This window comes from Coffea eugenioides, chromosome 9, assembly GCF_003713205.1.
Source record: "Coffea eugenioides isolate CCC68of chromosome 9, Ceug_1.0, whole genome shotgun sequence".
NCBI classification, from domain to species: domain Eukaryota; kingdom Viridiplantae; phylum Streptophyta; class Magnoliopsida; order Gentianales; family Rubiaceae; genus Coffea; species Coffea eugenioides.
The window spans coordinates 41289827-41313552 of NC_040043.1; the positions used below are offsets into that span (position 1 = coordinate 41289827).

The 23726-nt window shown below is 36.6% G+C and overlaps 2 protein-coding genes across 2 annotated transcripts; both read right to left on the bottom strand.

The window, feature by feature from the left end:
* Positions 1–280: 280 nt before the first annotated feature.
* Positions 281–8430, bottom strand: LOC113748458 (nucleolar complex protein 4 homolog). The gene is made up of 15 exons (XM_027292024.1): positions 7868–8430; positions 7649–7741; positions 7325–7401; positions 6944–7005; positions 6732–6783; positions 5910–6010; positions 5429–5520; positions 5186–5287; positions 4560–4618; positions 4294–4468; positions 2747–2920; positions 2433–2577; positions 2090–2147; positions 1221–1326; positions 281–933 (listed from the first exon to the last, which is right to left on the bottom strand). The coding sequence occupies exons 1-15, from the start codon at positions 8294–8296 to the stop codon at positions 730–732; spliced, it is 1929 nt and encodes a 642-aa protein (XP_027147825.1). The 5' UTR covers positions 8297–8430; the 3' UTR covers positions 281–729.
* A 1936-nt stretch (positions 8431–10366) lies between these two features.
* LOC113781971 (monosaccharide-sensing protein 2-like) lies at positions 10367–16846 on the bottom strand. The gene is made up of 6 exons (XM_027327874.1): positions 16663–16846; positions 15397–15479; positions 14533–15099; positions 12616–13562; positions 11974–12161; positions 10367–10963 (listed from the first exon to the last, which is right to left on the bottom strand). Exons 2-6 carry the CDS (start codon positions 15473–15475, stop codon positions 10516–10518), a joined length of 2229 nt encoding a protein of 742 aa, XP_027183675.1. The 5' UTR covers positions 15476–15479; positions 16663–16846; the 3' UTR covers positions 10367–10515.
* Positions 16847–23726: the final 6880 nt, after the last annotated feature.

A 23726-nucleotide genomic window follows, 5' to 3' on the forward strand; every position in this document is an offset into this window, starting at 1 on the left:
TTGTGAAGCATCCACTTGACAACTAACTGCATAAAACAGAAATAAATAAAATCTATCCAAGGCCTTCAGTCGAGAGTCGGCAACGAAAGTATGGCAGCTTTAAATATCTATTGAACCTTTTAAGCCAACCATGCGTCTCTTGCCCTCGTACCTATTCACCCCAAGACATAACGCAGCCACCATGGCAACTCGTAACAAATGCTATTTTAATTAGCATTACAAGGGAAAAAAGTTCGAACTTTGTTCTCCAATAGAATTTAAACACAATGCAACTGCAATGTAAACGTTGAACTGTGTTCTCCAATACAATTTGAAGGACTGCCCCAATTGTAAAAATGCAGACCATCAAATAACAATATGCATGGATACAACATACTGGCGAACCCAGCACAATTCAACTAACAGTGTAGTAAAAATTGCAAATCCAATCCTATCAGCCTCCACTGTACCCCACACACACACACACACTTGTATACAACCAGCAATTGATTGTCCTAATATACTTTAGCTTGTCAAACCATGGTACCAACTGCCAAATTACTTAACTACAACCTATAGTCGCCAAGCATGATTGGCAAGTCGTCATTTTTTGATGTGAAACAGATTAGTAAGTTGAATAACTGCTCAATGATGCAACCCTATACCCCCCGCAGCAACAAGTCGCACTAAAAAATTAAGGGAGGCAACGGCAATGAGCAAAACTTTTCTTTTGGCGAAAGAGTACTTTCTTTACACAGGTACTAGACACTGACGTTTCACAGAAATGTGGTCATGTTCTTTGGGTGTATCCACAGTTCCATTCTCATCATTGACAGCAACAGGCTCCCCATCATTGAGATCAAAAGTCCAACCACGAAAATCGGATTCTGAGAACAAAGAGGTTGGAGTAGATTTATAGAATGCCAGAGGCACCTGTTTGACCCTGCGTCTAATCTGCAAGCAAGGATAGTGATTCGGGACACTTTATTATATAGACACCAAAGCTTGCTCTAACAGCAATGATCTGATTGCTATCGCATAGAAGACAATCACCGCCAGATTTAGCAATTCTGAGTAGTGCTTGTGCAAGGACTTGATAAGCACATAGAAACAGATGCTACAAATGTTTGTTAAAATATTAAGAAAGCAACAAAAATGAGGAGAACATAAGATGCCTTATTTCTGAGGCCACCTAAAGGATCCATGGCATGATTTTCAAGTATAAAGATTGACCATATTACCTCCTCGCCAAAAATAGTTGCATAAGATCCAGAACTGAAATCTTGCACAGCAACTTCAGATGTTTTGGCTCTAATTGTTAAGTCACTCTCGAGGGACAAAACAAATCTAGTACACAAGAACAATGACCAGTTAAGAGAATATTAAATGGCATTGAGCTCCCAAACTTGTATCAGCACTCCCCATTAGTTTACTTTTACACCGACAGAAATACCCTCACCTATTATGATAAAGGTAACTCTTCTTTTTCACTAACTTAAAGTTACAGCTCTTTATGAAAATCTATAAAATGTGTATTAGGTAGAGAAAGGAAGTGAGTTAATCTTTTAATTATCATATTTTTAAAATTTTTCTTGATTCCTATCAATTAAAAATTTCAAATACTTCTTTTAGGTGACAGAAGTATTTTAATCAGCATCTAAACTTAAAAACAAATCATTTTTGCAGCAACTCACCTGAAACATTACTTCCATTATAGTGGTTCTCTTTGTTACATGTCCTCGTGGTTCAACTAACATTTTGTGTGAGACATTGTACTGAAATTTAATTTTGGACATCATTCAAAGTGCTATATGCAAGTCTTAAACTCGTTAAATCTAATTTACACAGTCAAAAACTAAATTTTAGCATTCTCTAGCAAAATGTTTTCTTGAATTTTGTAAACCAGTCATTTAAATTGCAAATAAGTGTTGCTGCCATAGATGCAGGTTGTATTATTTCTAGTAAACATGGGCAAAATGGTGAGACAAATGAGGTGTTCTTGTTAAATTTTGCCATTAGTGCAAGAAAAAAGATAGTGGGACTGCCATTAACGATTCCCTTATTAAAAATCAAAGACGAGGTCATTGCATTCTTGATTGGAAACATGTACCTTGACACTGGTGGGCAATAGTGATGCCGGAGTGTATCAATTTCCCATAAAGAGCTTCCTGGCCAATGATTGTTGTTAGCATAATTGAAGGGGGGAAAAAGGGTATTATCCACTATTTTGTTTGTAAATTCAGATGACTTTCTATAGAATGCACACAATGGATCAAGGGTAGAAAGTCAAGGAATGCTAAGCTTAGATAGGAAAATAGTGGTCTACATATAATCTGCAACAAAAACTCTTAAGCAACCAGTCCCCCCACCCCCCCCCCCCCCAAAAAAAAAAAAAAAAAAACCAAAATTAGCTTGCTTTTCTATAGAATAGACCTAATAAATTCAAATCTTACTCATAGCATTAGTTTTCATGGGATCACTTTGCTCATCATCAAATTGATCAATGCCTTGCTTGCTCGCAGAATCCGTGTCATCTGTTCTGTCAACACCACTCTTGTCTGTTGCGGAAGTCTCTTTACCAGCCTCATTGACATACCCCTGCAGCATATAGGTGTCAGTTCATAAGGAAGTATTTACGCAGATACCATTGAATGAAAGAATTGCCACATTAGAAACCTTTCCTGCCACCAAGTTTTGCATGGTTCATAAGAATAATCAGTGTGGCAATTGAATGCAAGTGACTTGTGATGCGAAATTGTATACTTACCTGGTGCACCAAGAAGTTGATTGAAGGATGTCTCCTAAGAAGATTGTGGACTAAAGCAATAATGATTAATGCTCCTGAAGGTGGAACAGAAAGTGCAAGTCTACTCAGTTTCTTACAGAAAGCAGCAGCCAAATATGCTGGAAGAAGCGGTGATTTCAAGCAAGAATCAATAAGCTGCAAACAGAATTCAAAATCAGTAAGAGGGTTACATAATAAAAGAAACAAATCTAAACAGTGATCCAAGCAAAACACTATTCTAGTCATTAAAATCTAGCATCACGATGACATGTCTCTATTACTCTTTCCCATTGAGATCAACCATGACACAAACACCTCCAATGAGTGACTCATACCACATAGAGTTGAATGGAGGCACATGACTAACATTACTCTCTCAACATTTGTCACCTTCCTTTGCCACAAAACTCGTTCTTCTCAAACCCACATCTAACCTTCTCCTCTCCCTCTTATAACCAAGCACCTTTCCTTTCCCTGCATCCTTCTGTCACTAACTCTAGTTTCATTAATGTACCATCATTCCAAGATTCCTCCCTTAACATACATATCCCACTATAACACTGCTCATGACTCCATCTCTCCAGTTCGCCTCTTTTTAATATTGATTGTAATATATAAATCACCATACTAACAAAAGAGAAGAATACAGAGCAACAAATAGGACTGTGATCATCTAAATTAGTGAAATAGTTAAGTCTGAGGAACTGCATGCTGCATGTTTACTAATCATAATTAAATTCTGAACAAGTTTATAACATGGCTACGTTAAAATGTAGAAAAACTCCCAAAATCCAAGAAGAGAAAGTTGTTGGATTCCCTTCTCATCAGTTATTTGATGATGCTAAAACTTCCAAATAAATCTAAAAATAAAACACAGACTGCCTAGCTCCTTCCCTCTGAGTAATTCTCAAAAGCAGATTCTGCAGGTCACCTCTGCAAAGCATTAGTAACATCTAAGACACAGACAGGTGGTTGCAAAAATTTACACATTAAAACAGGGAAAGCTGAACAAAATCATCACAATAGACACTAAGCATGGTGAAGTCAAGAGGACCAAGGAAAATAAGTGTTTGTAACAAATTTGCACAACCATCTCCAGGAACAACACCTATGTCCACCAAGCAAGGCCAAAAAAGTGAGAAAATTATCAGTTGGATGCACAATATGCAAAATGTAGCACTCAGCCCTTACATAATTATAGTACCAGCGCACATCCATTTCACCATCATATGAAACATACTTGTAAAAAACACAAGCAGTTATTGACTAATCTTTCTAAGCCTAATTCATTTAACCTCACTTGTCAAAGAAAACTGAAACCTGAAACATACAAGAGTACCTGAAAAAATTTAACCTAATTCATTTAATCTTTCAGCCCTTACATAATTATATTACCAGCGCACATCCATTTCACCATCATATGAAACATACTCGTAAAAACACAAGCAGTTATTTACTAATCCTTCTAAGCCTAATTCATATAAACTCACTTGTCAAACAAAACTGAAACCTGAAACATACAAGAGTACCTCAAAAAATTTTGCTCGATATTTAGCCATAAAGATAGAAGGTTCCAACAGTGCATAAAGCTTCCCATAGAAATTTGGATACTCAAGGCCATGTTGTGTCATAAGGATATAGAGACTGCTGAGAGCCATTACACTCACAACACCTCCTATATCATATGATCTTGTTAAGAAATCACTGCAATTTATGAGGAAAACTTATCATGGACATATTGACGGTAAAAGAGTAACAGAACATAAATGTAAATAAAAAGCTCTTAACAAATTACCACAGCATGATTGGGTTAGACAGGTGAGGAATAACAGCTTGATGAAGAGTAGCAAGAACCTAAGCCACAAAGCAAGAGCAAGAGAGCATGAATTTTAATGCAAATCAAATCATTCAAACAAACAATATAATGATACAAGAAAAGCAACCAAAAAGATATCAAACCAATGACATGTGTGAGAGCCTTCAAAGCCAGTTTCAGATAACAGTAGCAGCCCCTTATAATCAGGAAAGGTGAATAGTATGAACACCGGGGATAACTAGAATTATCATTCAACATGGCAACAATATAACAAATGAGGAACTTCCATCAATTATTACTCTTTTTGTCCATAGCCCCTTATAATCAGGAAAGGTGAATAGTATGAACACCGGGGATAACTAGAATTATCATTCAACATGGCAACAATATAACAAATGAGGAACTTCCATCAATTATTACTCTTTTTGTCCATACAGCATTTGCTTGATGAGATCAATATGTATCAGATTATATACATCTGGTGACAGTAAACTCCATACTTCTACACAACAGAGAAACTGAAACAGAACATATAGGAGCTCAACATCCAGAAGAAACACTCTTAAGATGCAAAATACACATCAAATTGCTAATGATCTGCTTACTTCCTTGTATACATCAAGTGGAAGCGGCAATCTAAGGAATGATATCCATGCTTTACTAAACTTTAATTTCATCTTTTTAGTAACACTGGCTGCAGAAAAGCCCTGATAGAGCCAAAAGAGTGGAAACTCAGGTCAAAGACAATATAAAGTGACACAGGTTTGATGTGAAAGGAGTTCATCTAAGTATTAAAAATGGACGCTACATGAGTGAGAAAAATTCTAAAGGTTCATCGCAGTACAAACCTTGCGATCATGTAATCTTAATTTCTGCTGTTTATCCTCTGCATCTGAAAGGTGATCATGGTTTTTCTTGTCGAATTTTCTAGTAAAAATATCTATCAATTTGGATACAGGTCAATACCAATATAACATCAATTGAATTACTTCATTCAAAGAATACAGATTTAATGCAAAAAACTGTAAAGCTTAGGTGAGGACAACATATCCAGTTTTTCAGAAAATCGATACACCTTGATTTGATCAAATCAAATGCAACTCAAATTTAAAATAAAGTATTAGGATCTGCAAGGGATGTGACTATGAAGCATCTTGAATTCATTACAAAATAGAAAAGATCTTCAATGTTGTAGATTAGTGTTAGAAATACATCATACATGACATATTTTTAACATCAGACACAAAAAACTGTTAACCAAAATAATGTGAGTAGGGAAAGAAATTTTTGAACTAATAGTCAAGGTCAAAAATTAAAGAATGAACTTACCAACACAACTCCACATTTCATAATTAGACTCCACAACTGAAACTTCTAATGGTGGGATGCGCGATAGCAAATGATATATGATCCGAATACAGACCTCCATGCTACAACCAAATATACATGGTCAAAGATTTAGTAATAGTGCAAATCCTATAATCATGTGATTTCCAATTATGTGAGTTCAGAACATAAGTAAGCCCAAGTCGAAACTAATTAAAAAAAGCACGCTTACCTGGTTCACAGAGATTTCACAGAGATTACACATTTGTTAAGTTGTGCCAGTATTGGCTTTGACGCAAATGCAAACTCGCAACATCAACGACAAACAAATAAAAAGGAACACAGACAAGCTTTTTTTTTTTTGGGGGGGGGGCCCCAATGTAAATTGTTGTAATCCAAAACCCTCTAAAAGTAAACCAGAAACATAAAAAACCAACACAGAGACCCACAGATTCACATACATACAAAAGACACAGAAAGGGCAGCAAAGCCTAGACTCTAAAACATCAAAGAGATGTCATTGCAACAACTGTTCATAGTGAAGCAAGCAAGTTTGGACCCTGCATTCTTGATCCTTATCTCTTGTATGAAGCCAAGGAATCTGGCCTGCACCATATTCCAACTAAAGAGCAAGTTCAACAGTACAAGAAAATGAAAGTGACCTTGTATGAGTAGCATTAGCATATAGAAATGAAAATAGCTCCCATTTAGCTTATACAATGCCATAGCTCAATTTATTGTGCAGGATGATCTTAGCAATACAGCAAGAATCAAATTGATTTGCCTTGATTAAGACGGCTAGGAACATGAATAATCTACAGATACCTTGCCCTTGACCGATTTCCAGCAGCAGACTCTGAAGTTGCACCTTTATCATCTGAAGGACAAACAGGTCAAGGAAGTTTATTAAAGAAAAAAAAAGTTGTACCAGTTTTGCATTCCTTTTGGAAGTGAGACAGAGTAAATGTAGCACTGAATGCTATGCTAGTGAAAAAAAGGGCCATTGAAGAGAATAACTGTCAAAAATTAATAAGTACCAGCTGAATCTTCAGGCTCCAGAGTTCGTGCTATCTTTTCCAAGCTTATGTACGTGAAATAACTGTCAGAAGAGAATAACAAGTCAGAAACATGGCTTGGAATGCAAGACAATGTTCTGAAGTAAGAATGCGTGAACGTTATTAAGTAAGCATTGGTATGTTTGGCATCATGCTAGATGACAGATATCCCCAAAAAAAAAAATGCATAGAAATGCGTAGGAATCAAATGCATTGTTTTAGTTGCGGAAAGGTTGGGCTAAAAGAGTGAATAGTGTTTCACCATTAACAACAGAGTTTGAATGAATGCCTTTACAGCAATACATAGACAGAGTAACCATAGGGGAGATGTCAAGTCATCAAGAAGAATAGACATCATCATACCGGACATCAATATACTTGAAGTACTTGGACGCCAGCAACTCTAACAGTATATCACCAACTCCCAAAGTAGAGTGAACCTACAAGTGCCACAAAAAAAATTTTTTAAAAAAAAGGGAAATAGATGAATGGTACTGATTAATCAAAGCAAAAACAGAAAAGGTAACGTCACAAGAAATGATCAGCATTCCAAGATGAAAAGGCCAATAGAGATCAAGAAATATATGGGAAAAAAGAAAGTAGCAGGGGGAGAGGGAGCGAAACTCAAATGCGAATGAAGTGTAGAAGTAGAGAATGGATAGCAATATATGATTAGGGATTACTTACAATGGCATGAAGGAACCGGTGGAAGATAGAAGAGTGGAAGTTGCCGGCATTGGCTACCTTGACAAACTCCATGATTGTCTCCAACACAACTTCCTAATATCAGAACCAAAACAAAATTCAGAATTTTTTTTTAAAAAAAAGGAGGAAAGCAAAATTAATAAATAACAAAATTAGAGTAGGAGCAGCAGTAGTAGTGAAAATGGTGTAGTAAATTATTACCCGGAGGGTTGGGTCGGAAAGGGCAGAGGTAGAGATGGAGAATAAAGATTGAAGGAAGTCGTCGAACTTGGAGCGGAGCCAAGTGGAGTAAATGAGATGGGCGGCGGTGGTGGTGGAGGCGTCGGAGGAAGAGATGGAGGAGCGGGAGCGGGAGGCAGAGAGGTCCGGTAGAAGGGGAGTGAAGAAGGATTGGAGAGAAAGGAGGGACTCGAGAGCGTAGGCAGGGTGGAAGTCCTCTCGGGGGTGTTTGATAAAATTGAGGAGGCGAGGGAGGTTGTTGATGTGGGACCTGGACGACAGCAGCTGCTCCCCTAGGGTTTTGAGCTCCCCCAGGCTCAGCTGCTGCTCTTTCTTCCTCTTCCTCTTCTTCATCATCATCACCTGCTGCTGCGAAGATTTCATCATCGTCATGGCATTGGAAGAAGCCATCCACAAGAAATGATTGGTTCGGTGTTGGATATATATATATATATATATATTCTCTCTGTGTGTTTGTGTGTAAATTGTTCCAATGGCTATGTAAAGAGTTTTATATGTCCGCCTCCAAAGCTAAACCCCCTTCAAAACCCTCCCTCTTCGTCTACCATGTTACAGGGCCAGAAGCCTGCAGGGAACAAGTATTTTATGAGTACATATATATTTGGATTAATTTCACTTTGCACCCCCAAACTTATATCATTTTCTCACTTGCACCCTAAACTTCAGTTTTAAACGCTCTACGCTCTAAATTCTTAATTTTAGACATTTTACGCTCTAAATTTTCAAGTTTGCCCTATTTACATCCAATCAATAACAAATATTAGTAAAAAAGACTGTAAAAATTAGGTGTCTTAAAAATTAGTGGCAAATAAGATTCCTGGGTGTCTTAATGAGATACAAATGCGATCCCTAGGTTTGTTTTATCCCTAGGTTTCTTTGCCTAGGTGTCCTAATGAAATACAAAAAATAGGTTTCTTTCCCTAGGTGTTTTAATGAGACACTAGGATCCCTAGGTTTCTTTTTCTTGTAATTAATTTATATGGTCTCAATCACTATTAATGATAATACATATATATATATATATATATATATATATATATTGCGACCTGGATCTAATGGTTGGTCCAAGTAACTTTTGAGTCGAAATTTACTAGTTCAAAATGGTTAACTCAACTTACTCAATAGCCAAAGAACCCAATCTTATAAACCATTCTTTTCCTTTTTTCGCTTTTGACGTGGGATACCTCAATATCTTTTTAATTTCACAATTTGAATTTTAAATTTAAATTCATGCTGTGTAACATAATTTACATAATTTAAACTTGTTAGTGTAAAAAAAAATTATACAGTGACAATGTGTAAAAAAAATGTCCTAATTAAAATACATATTAATTTATTGATTTTATGTGTTTTTATTGATTATGACTTTGATGTTTAATTGTGCATTAAGGAATACCTATAGATACTCATCGAATATTAAAACTTATGAACCCATGAGGGTTTGAGTTTGGATCTGGATACTCATAAATCCAATAACTATAGATTTGAATTTGGATACTGATAACTTTAGTGACTCTAGATTTGAATCAAGTGAAGCTAACACATATCTAAATCTAAACTTTGCCTTCCAAAAGTTTTATTTTCTTCTTTGTTTTTCTTCAAGAAATGGAATTTGAAGCATGCAAGTCTAACATCTCATTTTCTATTCAGACGCCTAGAGGGCAATATAATTGTTCTGCATGCTTTTTCTACATTTGGTTATTTTTCTTGTTCACTAGTAATTGAGAGTATTGATTTTTTATATATTAACAACTTTGAATATATATTGCATACACACAATCTGAATTTTAATTTTAAATTCGTGCTATGTGACATAATTTAAACTTATTAATGTAAAAAAAATATATACATATATATACACACACACATAGTGACAGTGTATACAAAAATTGTCCTAATTAAAATACATATTAATTTATGAATTAATTTTTCCTACACTGACAGTATATAAACTATCAATATTGAATGAATAATAACTATACAAAATTTAAATTTAAAATCTAATTTTACACATTTATCATGAATTTAACGATAACAGTGAACACACTGACTGTCGGTGTATATTAGTTTATTCCAACTTTTATGGTCCTCAACCTCTCAAATTCCACCCTAAATTCTTCCCTACTGCACTCTAAATTTCACAAACTACACATAACATAACTAGTCACCCAGAAAAAAGAAAAAAAACCAAATTAAATCTTTGCGTTTAAAATGACCAGACCAGCGCGGAGAAGCAGAGCCGTCCCATTCTTCGCTGCCAAATTGAAAGTACTCTCAAAGTGAAGAACCAGCAATCCTGAAGCTGCATAAATCATTGATCCCTAAGACTAGATTGGGCTTTTTGACGTTGATAATATGGGGCATTGATAATCTGGACGTATTCACCATTTAGCACACCTAGCTTTACAAGTATGGGATAACCTATCAGCTCTTGTAAAACTTTACCCCCAAAAAAAAAAATTTTTTTCCTTTAAAGCCCTACTGTAACTTTGATCGTAGAGTCTCATCTTCTATTTTACAAAGACAGAACCAACCAAAACTGGAAAACTGAAATTCACTATTTGAATCAAAAGACTCGAAACGGTAGCATTTCCCACTCCCCTTAATCATCAGTTGTTTTTGGCAATAGCAACGGCCTGCCTTGCACCCACAGAAAAGAACTCACTGATCACCTCCAGAGGCATGCCCTTAGTTTCTGGAACCTTCAAGAACGCAAAGAACCAGGAAATGATGCACACCACTGCATATGTCCCAAAAACACCACCCAGTCCCATTGAAGACAGCATCACAGGCAGCGTATACGTTACGATGATGTCTCCGATCCAATATGTGAGGCAACATAGAGCAATGCAGACCCCGCGTACCCGCGTCGGAAATATCTCTGAACAAAGTATATTCGGAACTGGACCGAATCCCATGACAAAAAAGCAGAAGTAGAGCACCACACAAACTGTCGAAACGGCTGCATTTCCAACCTTGCCCATGTTAACTACACTTCCGATCACTAAAATCACCAGTGTCATGAGAAGCACAGGGATGGTCCAGAGCAATAAACTCCTGAAACAACATTGGAAATTTGGAAAAACTTTGAGAGATGCTACTCGTAGTCACAAATGCAAATTACTACTATTATCCATGTCTTCTCAAAGTTTCAAGCCACTAATATGCACAAGTACATGGATCAATCACGACGACTCGTTGCACCTTTTATTATGGGTGAGAAGTGCTAAAAATAAGTTAATTAAATTCACATAATGAACCCCCAAAAAAACACACACACACACACACAAAAAAAACAAATGCGAAGAAAACTGAAAGAACCAAGACTGATAAAAGTACATAGTACACAAGAAGATGAAGAAAATCAACTTTTATGAACTTCTGATGACAGAAGCATAAACACCACCGTTTGGACAAATTAAACAAACGAGAATGATACAGGGCATAAGGTTTCACTATCAAATTTCATTTTGAATTCCAAAAGTTTCTCATAACTTTGAACTTACAGTGGGCAAAAAACTAAAATATCAAAAAGATGAAGTGCAAGTTAAGCAGGATGTATTGCTATCATAAATACTCATAACGATCCATTCGTGCGCACCAAGCCAAAAAAAGGGATGAAAGACCAAGCAAAGAGAGGAAATAGAATGCATCTTTTATGTTCTTATAGGCAAGAGATGAGAATTCCTTTGACTAACTTCGTCATTCAGTTATATGACTGCTCATACTTTCCTCTAGGAAATGCTTCCTTGCTGACAGTCAATTTACACACAGTCAGATGCAAGTAAGCTTCCTTATTTGGCAAGAACATATCAACTTTTGGAGTCATGGAAATCCATTTATCTTGTTCTAAAATTTATTGGTCATAACAAAAAAAAAAGAAGATAAAGAGAGTGCTTTTGAATTGAATGTGACACTGACATGAGATGATACTTTAATTTTAGAACAAAGACCGACATTATGTCTTTAAATCAATATGCTCTGAAGATCAATCTCACATCTACAAGTAAAACGACCTAGTATATGATTAAGAAATGAAATGCCTGACAAAAGTTTCAAGAACCTACCTTCTGCCAGCTATATCCACAAGCCTCATGGCAATAGCTATGGACGGCAACATCAACAAAGTAGTAATAGCACTGATAAGCAAAGATGCAGATGCTGAACTGATGCCCATATTTGACAGAAGAACTCCTACGCCTGCCTCCTCAAGAATCTGGGGAGTGTAGTACAGCACACCATTTATACCTGAGAGCTGCACATGATGAAGCAAGTTAAACCCTGAAAATGACACAAATACCAACACTAATAAACTGTAACAAATGACTGTGCTCCAAAAGCCTCCCTGTATATTTCTATTGAAGAAGATCTTACCTGGAAATGGTTTTAGGGGATTGATAAACAGTGCTCTATGTTGATTTTACTGACAACACAAATGGAAAATTTTCCGGAACAAATCCAAAACAAACATGTTGTATGACAAAAGGAAGAATGACAGACAATAGTTACTTCATAAAATTTCTAAACAACGTAAAGCACAATGCTGATAAACTGAAAAAGTCATATATCACTAAGTGTTAAGACCCTAGTCATCAAATGTTGCTACGAATTGAATATCTACTTAGAACAGATATGAGAATGAAAATCCCCCAACTAAACGATACATAGAAGAAACCAAAATGTCTGAATTTTTTGCAGGAAATAGTTACCTGCTGAAGCAATTCAATTCCAATTCCAACGACCAATGCATGCTTAACTCCAGGCTCAAGTAGGTCCTTCCAACTTGGCCCTTTTGCAGCAGCTTCAGATGGATGAATCATTGCTGGTCCAACAGGATGCTGATCCAATAACTCCTTTGAATATAGAGCTGGATGACTCACCAAAGCAGCAGCTTGTATGAATTCGCCACCTGCAGGCACATCATCACCATGAACTGAGACCACAGAACCTCTGCGGGATGCAGAAACACCACCCTCATGCAAATAAATTCTCTTAAACCCTCCTTCTTTCTTTCCATCTTGACCTTCCCTCTCTATCCACTTCCATGCAAGCTGCCACCCGCCACCGATGCCTGTACTACCAGATGTTTCCCCATTGGCCCCTCGAATAGCAGTACCCTGCCTCATGCTCAAAATACTTCCATGTAAAGGAGGTCCAGCCATGTCTTTTTCTATGCTGGTTGTCTGACGTGATATTAGTGGGCTTTGTAAATTGTCATCAGATTCAACTCCAGCAGCATCAGATGCATAATCCTCTCCCTCTCTGCCAAGACTCTCTACATCCCATTCTTCATTTCTAGGTTGATTTCCTGCTACACTAAACATGCTGCCTAAGTGTGGAAAAAACATGCTTCCTTTGCTCCCAGTATCTGGAAGCTTTTCATGAATGCTTCCAAAGAGGCTAACTAGAGGATCCATAAGGGGAACATTCTGGTTTATTAAGCTTCCTTGTCGAGATACCGGAGTAAGTACACTTTGCCCAGTAACAGGTTGAGCAACCCAGGACTTTCCTTCTTCAGGACCATACAACCTTATCCGCTCTTTGTCTGCACTCGGCTCCTGATCTTCAGCAAGTTCATCAGCAGGGGCAATTATGTACTCCTCAATATGTGTTTCACTGCCGATGCCAAGGCCTTCAACTAACAATGCCATCTCACCTGTTTGAAAAGAATATAGAACTCATAGACAAGTAAGAATAAAAATTCAACAAATTTTCCTATGTACAACGGTGAGTTATCTTTGTCAAGTCAGTGCAAAGGCCGAAACGCTCTCAAAACCAATTCAGTTGATAAAAGAAAAAATTTTTGTGGCTATTATACAACAAATATTTTGCAGCTATTCAACCATAAAGCATAACGTTTTGTTATGGAGGGGAGAAGCCATGCCTATAAATTGTATAGAAAGGAGGAACGAGCAGAGAAAATTGTTCAAGTCAAAAGTTGAAAAGCAGGGGCACAGCCTCAGTGCTTGGGAGAGGTAAGGGGATTTATCTCTCACGTGATTCTGATTTTCTATGCTTCAATAGTATGGTACATCAATTAAAAAGGAAAAATGTTGAACATAAACTCAATCCTCCTTTCCCATCAACAAGGACTCCAACTCAAAACCATGAATTCATCGGCTATGTAGATTCAAATTCTTCTCTCCAGCAAACCATCTTAATTGCAAGGCATTATCAAACATTTCTGCCTTCTCCAAATTTTGTCACTTATCAAGCCATTTTCCATGGAGGACAGACACTATTCACTCAATTCTCAATTTATAATACTGTTAACAAAAGAAATGCACTCTTCTTCTTCTTCACTGGAAAATTGATCATTCCTTCAGGATGTTAAGTACATCACCTGTTTGTTACTTAATTCAAATACCCACATCGGAAAAACAAATTCACTGAATCCAAACTTAAAGAACAAGAAAGGAAGGGGATAAATTGACGACCAATCATCCGAGATAGCAATTTTCAGCAAATGAAACAAACATAGTGTAGACCAAAGTTTTGGACATATCAACTACTGAAAAAATGATATCTTATATAAAGATAAAGGCATGTTTATTCTGTCAAGAATTGCATTATCTCAACCTTCAACAAATATTTGTACAGATAATGGACACCAAGAACCAACTCACCAGCTACATCTTCCCTGCCACGGAGCCTCTGCAAAACCTGCTTGGCCTCAATCATCCGCCCTTTACTAACAAGCCATCTAGGAGACTCAGGCAAATAAAGCACTGCTACAGCAAAATAAGCAATCGAAGGAATCGAAAGAACACCAAGCATTAATCTCCAGCTTGGCGAGCTCATCAATGACATTCCAAACACCATGCAGTATGACAAAAACATTCCAAGAGAACCACAAAACTGAGGCAAAGTGTTCAGTAAACCTCTAATTTCTGGAGGCGATGTCTCAGATATGTAGATAGGAACTAAAGTAACAGCCAAGCCAACTCCAAACCCATCAACCAGCCTTCCCAAAAGCAGGACATACACATTAGGGGACCAGAACATCACAAGACCACTCACAAAATAAAGGACAGACGAGACTATAAGCATAGGACGACGACCAAGCCAATCAGCAACACCGCCAGCGAACGTAGTAACCAATACGGCACCAATAAGCGACATGGCCACGATTAAACCTTCTACAGTAGGATCTGACTCCAATTTGAACTCCCTCTTTATGTATAGTACAGCCCCTGCATTTTTTTTACAAGAATAAAGCGACAAGTACACATTTTATGTTTCAACAACAAAATACGGGGAAAAACATGCAGTTATAAAACTATATAAGATTTGGAAAAAGGTGCTTGCATATTTGGAAATATAAAATTTAAATAAAATAAATTGTGCAGTGCTTATAAAAGTGTGGACTACAAACCAATCCAATCCTCGCAAAATGTGACTAATGCTAAATAATAGGCGTCTAGTAAGAATATACATTCACGTTCACACATGCATAGCGAAGACATAACTAGATGATGAGAAAGATTTACCAGCAATTGTGGCATTGTCCCATCCTTGCAATAGGTTACCGATTGTAGCGCCAATAGCCACAAGGACTGCTCCACTCATCTTCCTTCAACAGCAAGACAGCCAAAAGTGATTGAGAGGTTTAATATTGTAACTTTTAAGAGAGGTATCCATTGAACCACCCAAACCCTTTCATGGGAAGGGGAGTTTTGTCATTTCTACAGGACTAGAGTTCATGAAACTTGATAACGAGAGGAAAGGAAAACTGCTGCTGAACTCAAGAATTGACACTAGAGAAATAAGAACCAAGACATAATTTTTAGCTGCAAAAGAAGCAAACTAAGTGAAAACTTGGAATGCAGTTTCTCAGCACCGGTAGTCCAGATAACTATCCTAATTCACCAGCAAAAGCATAATGACTGACTCCAGAAAGATGCCCATTATAATTCACACCCCATATGTGACACTGAATTACAAGCCTGAAACTACAGAGCTTTGAAACTAGACAAACCCATGAATCCACGATATATGATCGGCATTCATCCTTTTGACAACAGAATGTGATGTGCAGACACACAACAAACGAAGCAAACAACGAACAACACCCAAAAATAACATTCGTCAATATGTCAGAGATTCAAAATGTCACAGAAAGACTAGCATTTTAAGCTATGGAGCGAAGAATATGCAAATAAATCTCTCCTTGCTGAAATGCCGCACACAAAATGTGGCAGCCAAGTTAAAGAGTAATGAATAGAAAAACTTCAAATTTGAAGATAAAGAGGGCTGTGGCTGCTGCAAGTAAGCCAGTGGACTTTGAACCTGATTTTGAACTGTCTATATTAGGGCTCAAGGAATGAAGAAGAACAGGGAAACCACTGGAGGGCGTCACAGGTAAGCACCAAGCAATATGCATATACTATCATAACAGGTTACAATACAGAATCCGTAAGCCGTAGTTTCAAAATCTTCAGTAGAGCCTCAAATTCATAATCAGATAAAACATGAGAGAAGATTTTGAAACAAAAGGTTGCAGATAAAGCATGACGAGGGGATTGAAGCATCATAGTAGTGCTTAGTATCATTTCTAAACCAACGCACAATCATAAATAGTAAAGCATCGTAAAACAAACGTGAAAAAGATTACAGAAAACTAGCAGTATACAGAAAGAAGATGGAGGAAGGACAGATTTTTTTTTCTTTTCCTGTAAAAAAAAAAAAAAAAAAGAAGAGAAGAGAAGAGAAGAAACAGCAAGCAAATATTAGAAATATAAAAAAAAAATGTTTACCTGGGGTCTTGAATCTCTCCGCTCCTCGTTTGTCCTGACACTGAACTAGTTGGATGCTGCTGGAAAGGATTGATTGTGAGAACTGGGCGGCGAATAATGATCGAAAAAACAAAAGAGAGAAAGAGGGAGGGGGATGAAAAGATTCGATAGGGCCAACTGAAGGTGGAACAGAACCAGGATGAGATCCAACAAACACCAAAATCCAAAATCAAAAAGCCAAAAAAAAAAAAAAAGGCCTTAATCCGAGTCTAGGCCATCCGGCATGTACTCTATAATACTACTATCTAGTATATTAATTCCAGTACTGCTCCTCCCCACTTTTCACCCTGTAATAATGATTGTGACTAGTGCTGCTTTTGTTTTGTTTTCTATTGTATATTTATATGAAATGAAAAAAAAAAAAGCTAATCCCTACTTTGACATGATTGTGAGCAGTAGAATTTTGATGATCACTGGCCCTCACCACCCAACTTTCAAAGTTTATAAGTATATAGTAACGGCAGCAGCAGCAGTAGTAGTGCAAAGTATGTTGTTTTGTTACCTATACATGACTCTACGCCTGCCTGTAGGGGGATGATTTTGTTATTTAACTACTACTCGTATTAAGCAAGCAGAAAAACAAAAACAGAGAAAGAGAGCGAGAGACAGAGAGGATAAAATAGTACGTACAACGTAGTAGTAGTAGTAGTACTAAGTTAAGCAAAGCAGCAGAAGTGCTTTGTTAAGAGTCTGACTGGGGGAAGCAGAAACGCAACTCCTTTCCTCCTTTGTATTGCTGCTGCCCAACCAACGGAAAACACATCCTCCCAATCAAAACTTTGTCGCCTGATTCAAGTGGGTCTCTCTCTCTCTCTCGGCCCCAAAAGAAGAAAAAATAAATAAAGGGCCTAATAATAAATTAATAAATTAACACAAAGCAGGAAGGAGGTCAGGAGCAGGAGGAGGATGATGATGACGACGATGATGAGTACCTACCAGCTGTCAAGAAGAAAGAAACCGAACAGAACAGGCAGCAAAGCTTTGGCTCATCCTTCAAAAATTTGAAAATCAATCAGTCGCTCGCTCTCGCTATACTAAATTATTATATATACACATACACACCAAGTACTAGTAGTCCACCACGTAGCTAAATTACCTGTAATTATCGGAGTACTATATTAGACTACAGTACAAGCAAGCTCCCTGGAATGAGCCACAACACAACTCAACTCCCTCCGCTCCACGTCAATTATCTTTTGGTGTCATTATCAATCAATCACCTATTCGCTGGCTCGGTGCCTGCCTGCCACCAAACGAAAAATATAATTTATTCTGCTCTTTTTGTCTTTTTCTTCTTTATTTTAATATTAGGATGGGATAATTTCAGAAACCTTCTCTTCACTCGGCTCCCCTGAGATTTGAAAGCAAAATTATATTTAAAATGATAATTTTACCCTTAAATATTTTAATAAAATTCTCTTATTTGATATGCTTATAATTAGAATGAGTTTTAAAATTATTCTTTTATTCTTTTTTCTTCTTATTGTTTTTCTTAATTTTTTTATCAATAAAATTGTAGAACTATCACTATTACCTCTAGGTTTCTATTATAACCAAATGTCGAACTAGTGATTTTTCTTTTTACGAGTTAATTTATATGTAGTTCAATGTTTTGTTGATCTTTGTTTTCTATTTTTTGGTATTAAAAATAACAATAAATCAAAAGGAAATGGCCCAAAAGTATTACTAAATTATGATAATCCCACTATTTCAAAAATTTATAAACTCTAAATGAATTATTTCAACATGTTCTTTTCTATCTTATAAATCTAAATTCATAATAAAATACCATAAAAAATATCATATCATAGTATTAAAATAATTGTTTATCAAATAGTAGATATGGACATAAAAAATTTGGTACTTTTTCTTTATAATTATACTAAATAATCATATAATTGTATAGAAAAATAATTTAAAATTCATTATACAAGGCCATTTTTGGATATTTATTTAAAAAATTGTCCAAGTCAATATTATTTTAAAGTTTTGTTATTAAAACTATCAAATCAAGGAAGGTAAGTGAAATTTTTGAAATTTTAGAGGAGCTTTGTGAAATTGTCAAAAACCTCAAGGAAGATTTCTGAAATTATCCCCGTAAGGAATTGCGAAATGGAAAAGGATGGAAAACATGGGCTGGGTAGCTGAAGTTTGGGGGAAACTGATTAGACTCGAAGATACGGGCCTATGGTCAATCAAATCCGGTAGTCTGAATTTTTAGAATGTAGGCCAAGAAATTTGATCTATTAACCTACGCTCAGCCCAAGTTATTTTGGATTAAAAAGTAATGGATTGTAATACAGCTCATAGACACATTTTTCAGATAAGTAAGAGTAAGTCCGGAGTTGGACCTGCCCTTTCTCGGTGCTGTTTTTAGTACTCAATTTGGCGTTGTGTAAATGTGGCCTGCTTATTTAACTTAGGAAGCAAAAGAAGTTTTCCTGCCCACAGAGTCACATGCTACACATTGAATAAGGTTCAATTACATCTTGACTTGTAATTTTGGATTTGTCATGTGAATGCAAAGTCATGAGCATGTGGGCATCCCTCGTTCATGAATATGAAACTCAAATTTGAGTTTGTCGCGAGGATTTGCGCATTGAGCTCATAGTCACATTGTTGAGCTCACCCAGGTTCAGGCTTTCAGTTCTAAGTGTCAGAAATTTTAATAGCGCCTCAGAGCACAGCTAATATGAAGTGATAAGCATTAAACACTGTTGCGACGCTAATTTTCCGACGAAAAATCGCAATCCAACAAGGCCTAAACTTTTGAGTTGGTTAATCTTTGGGCAGTTTCTATGATTATGTTTTCAACATTTGAACATTCGGTGGATTTTATATATCAGAACATTGTCCAAAAGAGAAACGAAGAACAGTTCGACAACTTTTAGTGTGACATGTTTAGCTAGCTAATGCAGCTGGAGCTGTTCGTACCGTGATCTCTAATCCTGTTGATCTCTTTATTGTGTCATCCCTTTACAACAGAAAGGCTGAAACTATGGTCTTGTTTGGCAGCCAAGTTTTTTGTCAAGTTTGTTTTCTACAAGTTTTTTAAAAACTTTAATTACAGTAACCTTAAAAAACTTTTCAAAGTTTTTAAATTATACACTTCAAAATATTCAAAAAAAAACACACGCTTCAAAATTTTTTTTAAAAACTTCTACATAAACTACAGTAAAAGTTTTAAACAAATATCCAAAAAACTCACTTGCAAAATGGGGCATGTATTGCAGGTAAAAACTACTAAGCTTGAGTGGCCACCATGGAGGGACTTAAGTCCCTTCTAAAACTGTAGGTGAGGATTCAAATCCAACCTGTAGCGAAAAAAATTCAAGGGTGGTATCAAAGCACTCCTTTGATCTAGTAAGATTTGTATACCTGCTAATCCCTAACACAAGTATCTTTAGACTTCTCCTTCTCTGTAAATTATGATGGAATATATTATACAATTGTTGTTGCCCAAAAAAAAAAAAAGGAGACAATTGAAACCTGTTTTTAAATGAACTTTTTTTGTAAATGGAATTAGTTGGGTTGGATTTCACATGCTGTAAATTTTAAGGCTGCAAAGAACTATACAGGGTTTGTCAATTTGTTTACTAGAAGTCTTCCTGTTCGAATGACTATTGTGGGGCCAGTTGTGAGTCTGCAGTGGTTTTTCTATGTCAGCATCAAGGTGTTATGTTAAGCGGGCTGTAAGTATTGGTTTTTGTTTACGTTCCATTCTCAGTGCTTTTGTGCTCTTTCTTGGATTATCTGTGCGTGGGGTATAGAAATTGAAAATGCTACTGCCAAATCTAGCATCTAGCTGGAAATTTGATCATCTGTGCCTCAATTGATTGTTGTACATCTAACTCCTGGAGAATATGTTCAACTGTTAGTTAAATGGCAATGTTGTTCCTCAGATTTCTCATCCCCCAACAACCCCAAAAAAAACAAAAAAAAAAGGGCTGTTGATTTTCCTTATGGAGGCTTGTTTCATTGAAGAGTAGGAAGGATCAAGAAATCAAATACATGTCCCTCGCCCTTCCTCCCGCCCTCCCCCGTCCACAAAAAAAGGGGGAAAAAAAAGAGAGTAAATGTTAATGATCTCTCTTTACCATGAAACTACCAATGCAAGACAATGATGAGGTTACATGCAATTGTGTGCCTGCTTCCTTGGGTGGAAAGAGATAATTGCAGTGTCCATTTTATGTGTTGTGAAAGTCTCCTGCTTTGCTATTTTGTTGCCTCATTTAATGATTGTGATTTTGTTTTACAAATTCATTTTTAGCTTTGTGTCCTAATTGTGTTTGAAAAAATGTAGGCCTACTAGCGGAGGAGGGCTTAGCAAGCATGTTAAAGATACCACAACGTTAAGCTGCTAGGATGTGAACAAAGAGTCAAATGGCAAACAGAGGTAATGAAACCGTGCATGGTGGTGGCTTCTCAAGTTATAGCTGATATGTTATGTCAATAAGTTTCTTTTAATTATCAGGTTCTCATTGTTCAATCAAAAGTATATGAATCAAAAGTGTAAAGCTTTGAATGCCACATTATTGTTTAGATAGAGTTTGAAAGACTAGGAAGTTAACTCTGAAAATAAGTCTGTGTTTCTCCTTGAGAAGGTTGTGCTGTGCATAATCAGTTGATGCATAATCTAGTCTCTTGATGCGAAAGAAACGGGCCGGAGTGTTGGTTGAGACTTTTGAGTCTTGAGAAAATGCTACTATATATCATGATACTGTTTTTGCTTTCCAGAGTGCACTTCTAGAATCCATGCTCTGCTATTTTTTTTTTGGATAAATTGTCATCATTTACATCTATTCCTACACTAATATATTTTAGGAGGTGACTCAACAAGATTACAGAAAACTAACAATGATTGAACTACCATCGAACCATATTGATGCATTACGCACCCATATGGCCATATGCATTATGCACCCTGTCCTGCTAAATCCTTGAGGATAAAGTTTACAATGGTTTGTTTGGATACCCCAATTATCCCAAATAATATTTCGCTTACATCATAGACATATTTTCCAACCCATCTTTTTATATTCCCAATCACCTTTTTATCTCACATACATCACATCACAAAAAATGCTACAGTAATTATTTCAAATAATATTTCAAATAATACACTATCCAAACAATTATTAGTGGGACGAAACGCATGCTAGCTCACATGAATATGATGGCTTTTTTTGGCCCCCCGAGCCCGGGAAGAGGGGTGTTTATATCAGAGAGTGCGTGCTAGCTATACGGGTGATGTATTACAATATAATTAGCCCTTCGTCCAGTACCAAGCGCAAACAAACTTGCATGAGAAGTGAAACAAAGGTGGATAATCTTGTACTAATAGTCTTTGAGATGTCATACGAGATTTAGCCCCGTACTTTTGTCTTGGGCAAAACACACGTGGTTTTAACTTTTAACTAAGTCCAACGTATTACTGGTTGGGTTAGATTTGGATGACGCGACGAAATGTGAAAATTGGACATGTCCGATTTTGGTTGCCAACCTTGACCGAATTAATGACCGTAGACTGCCCTGAATGGGGCCATGCTTCGATTTTTTTTTTTTTATTGGTACAATCCACAGGTGTTCGCATCCGTTTTATGATCTGCGACTAATCCTGTTCGAGTCGGATCGGATCCCTTGCAGAGAAAACTCTTCCAAAGTTATTTTTTCCATTCCGATGGGTTTCGAACTCGAGACCATGGTTAAGGGATGCAAACCTCTTCCACTTGCACCAACATCCGTTGGTGGGCCATGTTTCTATTGAAACGGACAATGTCATACCAGTACAAGATTAAGGGAACTAGAATTGCTGATTACGCATGGGTGGCGCAATAAAAAATATAAAAAAGAACTCAACTCTTTCTTTCCCTGAGCAGGCAGGGTTTGCACCTGATTTAGAAAATGTTGTTTATAGTCAGACCTCTAACGTATCAAATACGAGTTTTCATGGGCATCAGTAATTTTATAGAACTCTAAAACCTTCTTATGTAGACCTCGAGTATTGTTTAGTTCTCAGTAGACAGTTATTAAGAGTAGTATTATTATTGATCCTCGTAAAAAAGCAAAATATCATAGCACACTATGGGTCAAAAACTCGGGAGCATTTATCCATTAACTTTAATTTATGCAAGTCAAAAACTCAATCTTGAGTCAAATTAATATACTATTTCATACCCTTATTTATTTAGATGTTATACGCTATAACACGTGTGTCTCTGTTTGGATTGTAAATTATTTGAGATATTTTTACTGTAGCACTTTTTGTGATGTGATGCATGTGAGATAAAAAGGTAATTGGGAAGATAAATAGGTGTGTTGAAAATTGTAATGATGATGTAAGCAAATAAATTTTGACAAATAATCCTCTATCCAAACAAATAGACTAGTCACTATTCTTTTGTTACTAATTATATAACCTATTCTATTTTAGTAGCTAAATCAAAAGGACGTTTTGACATCACCCTTAAATTTTTTTTTTTTATTGCAAGTGAAATTTGAACCCCTCACTTACAAACTAAAGAGAGACTTAAGTCCCTTGTTTTTCTCAGTGGACACTCAGCTTGCTTAGTGGTTCTACTCTTTTTTTACTCTCTCGGACAGAATTCCTACTCTTTTTTGCTTGGCTCCACTTTCAGCACATTGATTTAGGCGGCTTGAATGTACAAACAATAATGTTGAACGAATCAAAGATATAATACTAACAGTTAGGAGCACCGCCAAAACCTCAAGGGTAGATTGTAAAATTGTCGTCGATGGAGTCATAATTAACAACAAAAGGCTGCTAGCAAAGCAAGGCTGGTGAGCGCCCGAACATAAATGAAATCTAAATGTGGACATGGATGTTTCTGGGCAAGTGACATTTTATTGTGGCAGGAAAGAGGCTACCTCTCAACTTGTTTCTCTCTCTCTCTCTCTCTGGATAAAAAGCTTGTCTCTCACCTGTTACAAGATTTTTTTTTTTTCTCTAAATCATGTGCCTGAATTAAAAGTAGGGATAATTTCGGAAACCTACCTTGAAGTTT

What these genes read in the sequence shown, in the direction of transcription:
- LOC113748458 (XM_027292024.1), bottom strand. Translation starts at nt 8,296, where the DNA reads ATGGCTTCTTCCAATGCCATGACGATGATGAAATCTTCGCAGCAGCAG. An exon ending in GGAAATCGGTCAAGGGCAAG is followed by an intron (nt 6,011 to 6,731) that starts GTATCTGTAGAT and finishes ATTTGGTTGTAG; the next exon opens with CATGGAGGTCTGTATTCGGA. An exon ending in TCTAACCCAATCATGCTGTG is followed by an intron (nt 4,469 to 4,559) that starts GTAATTTGTTAA and finishes CATAAATTGCAG; the next exon opens with TGATTTCTTAACAAGATCAT.
- LOC113781971 (XM_027327874.1), bottom strand. Translation starts at nt 15,475, where the DNA reads ATGAGTGGAGCAGTCCTTGTGGCTATTGGCGCTACAATCGGTAACCTA. An exon ending in GGACAATGCCACAATTGCTG is followed by an intron (nt 15,100 to 15,396) that starts GTAAATCTTTCT and finishes AAAAAAATGCAG; the next exon opens with GGGCTGTACTATACATAAAG. An exon ending in GTGGATATAGCTGGCAGAAG is followed by an intron (nt 10,964 to 11,973) that starts GTAGGTTCTTGA and finishes ATGTTGTTTCAG; the next exon opens with GAGTTTATTGCTCTGGACCA.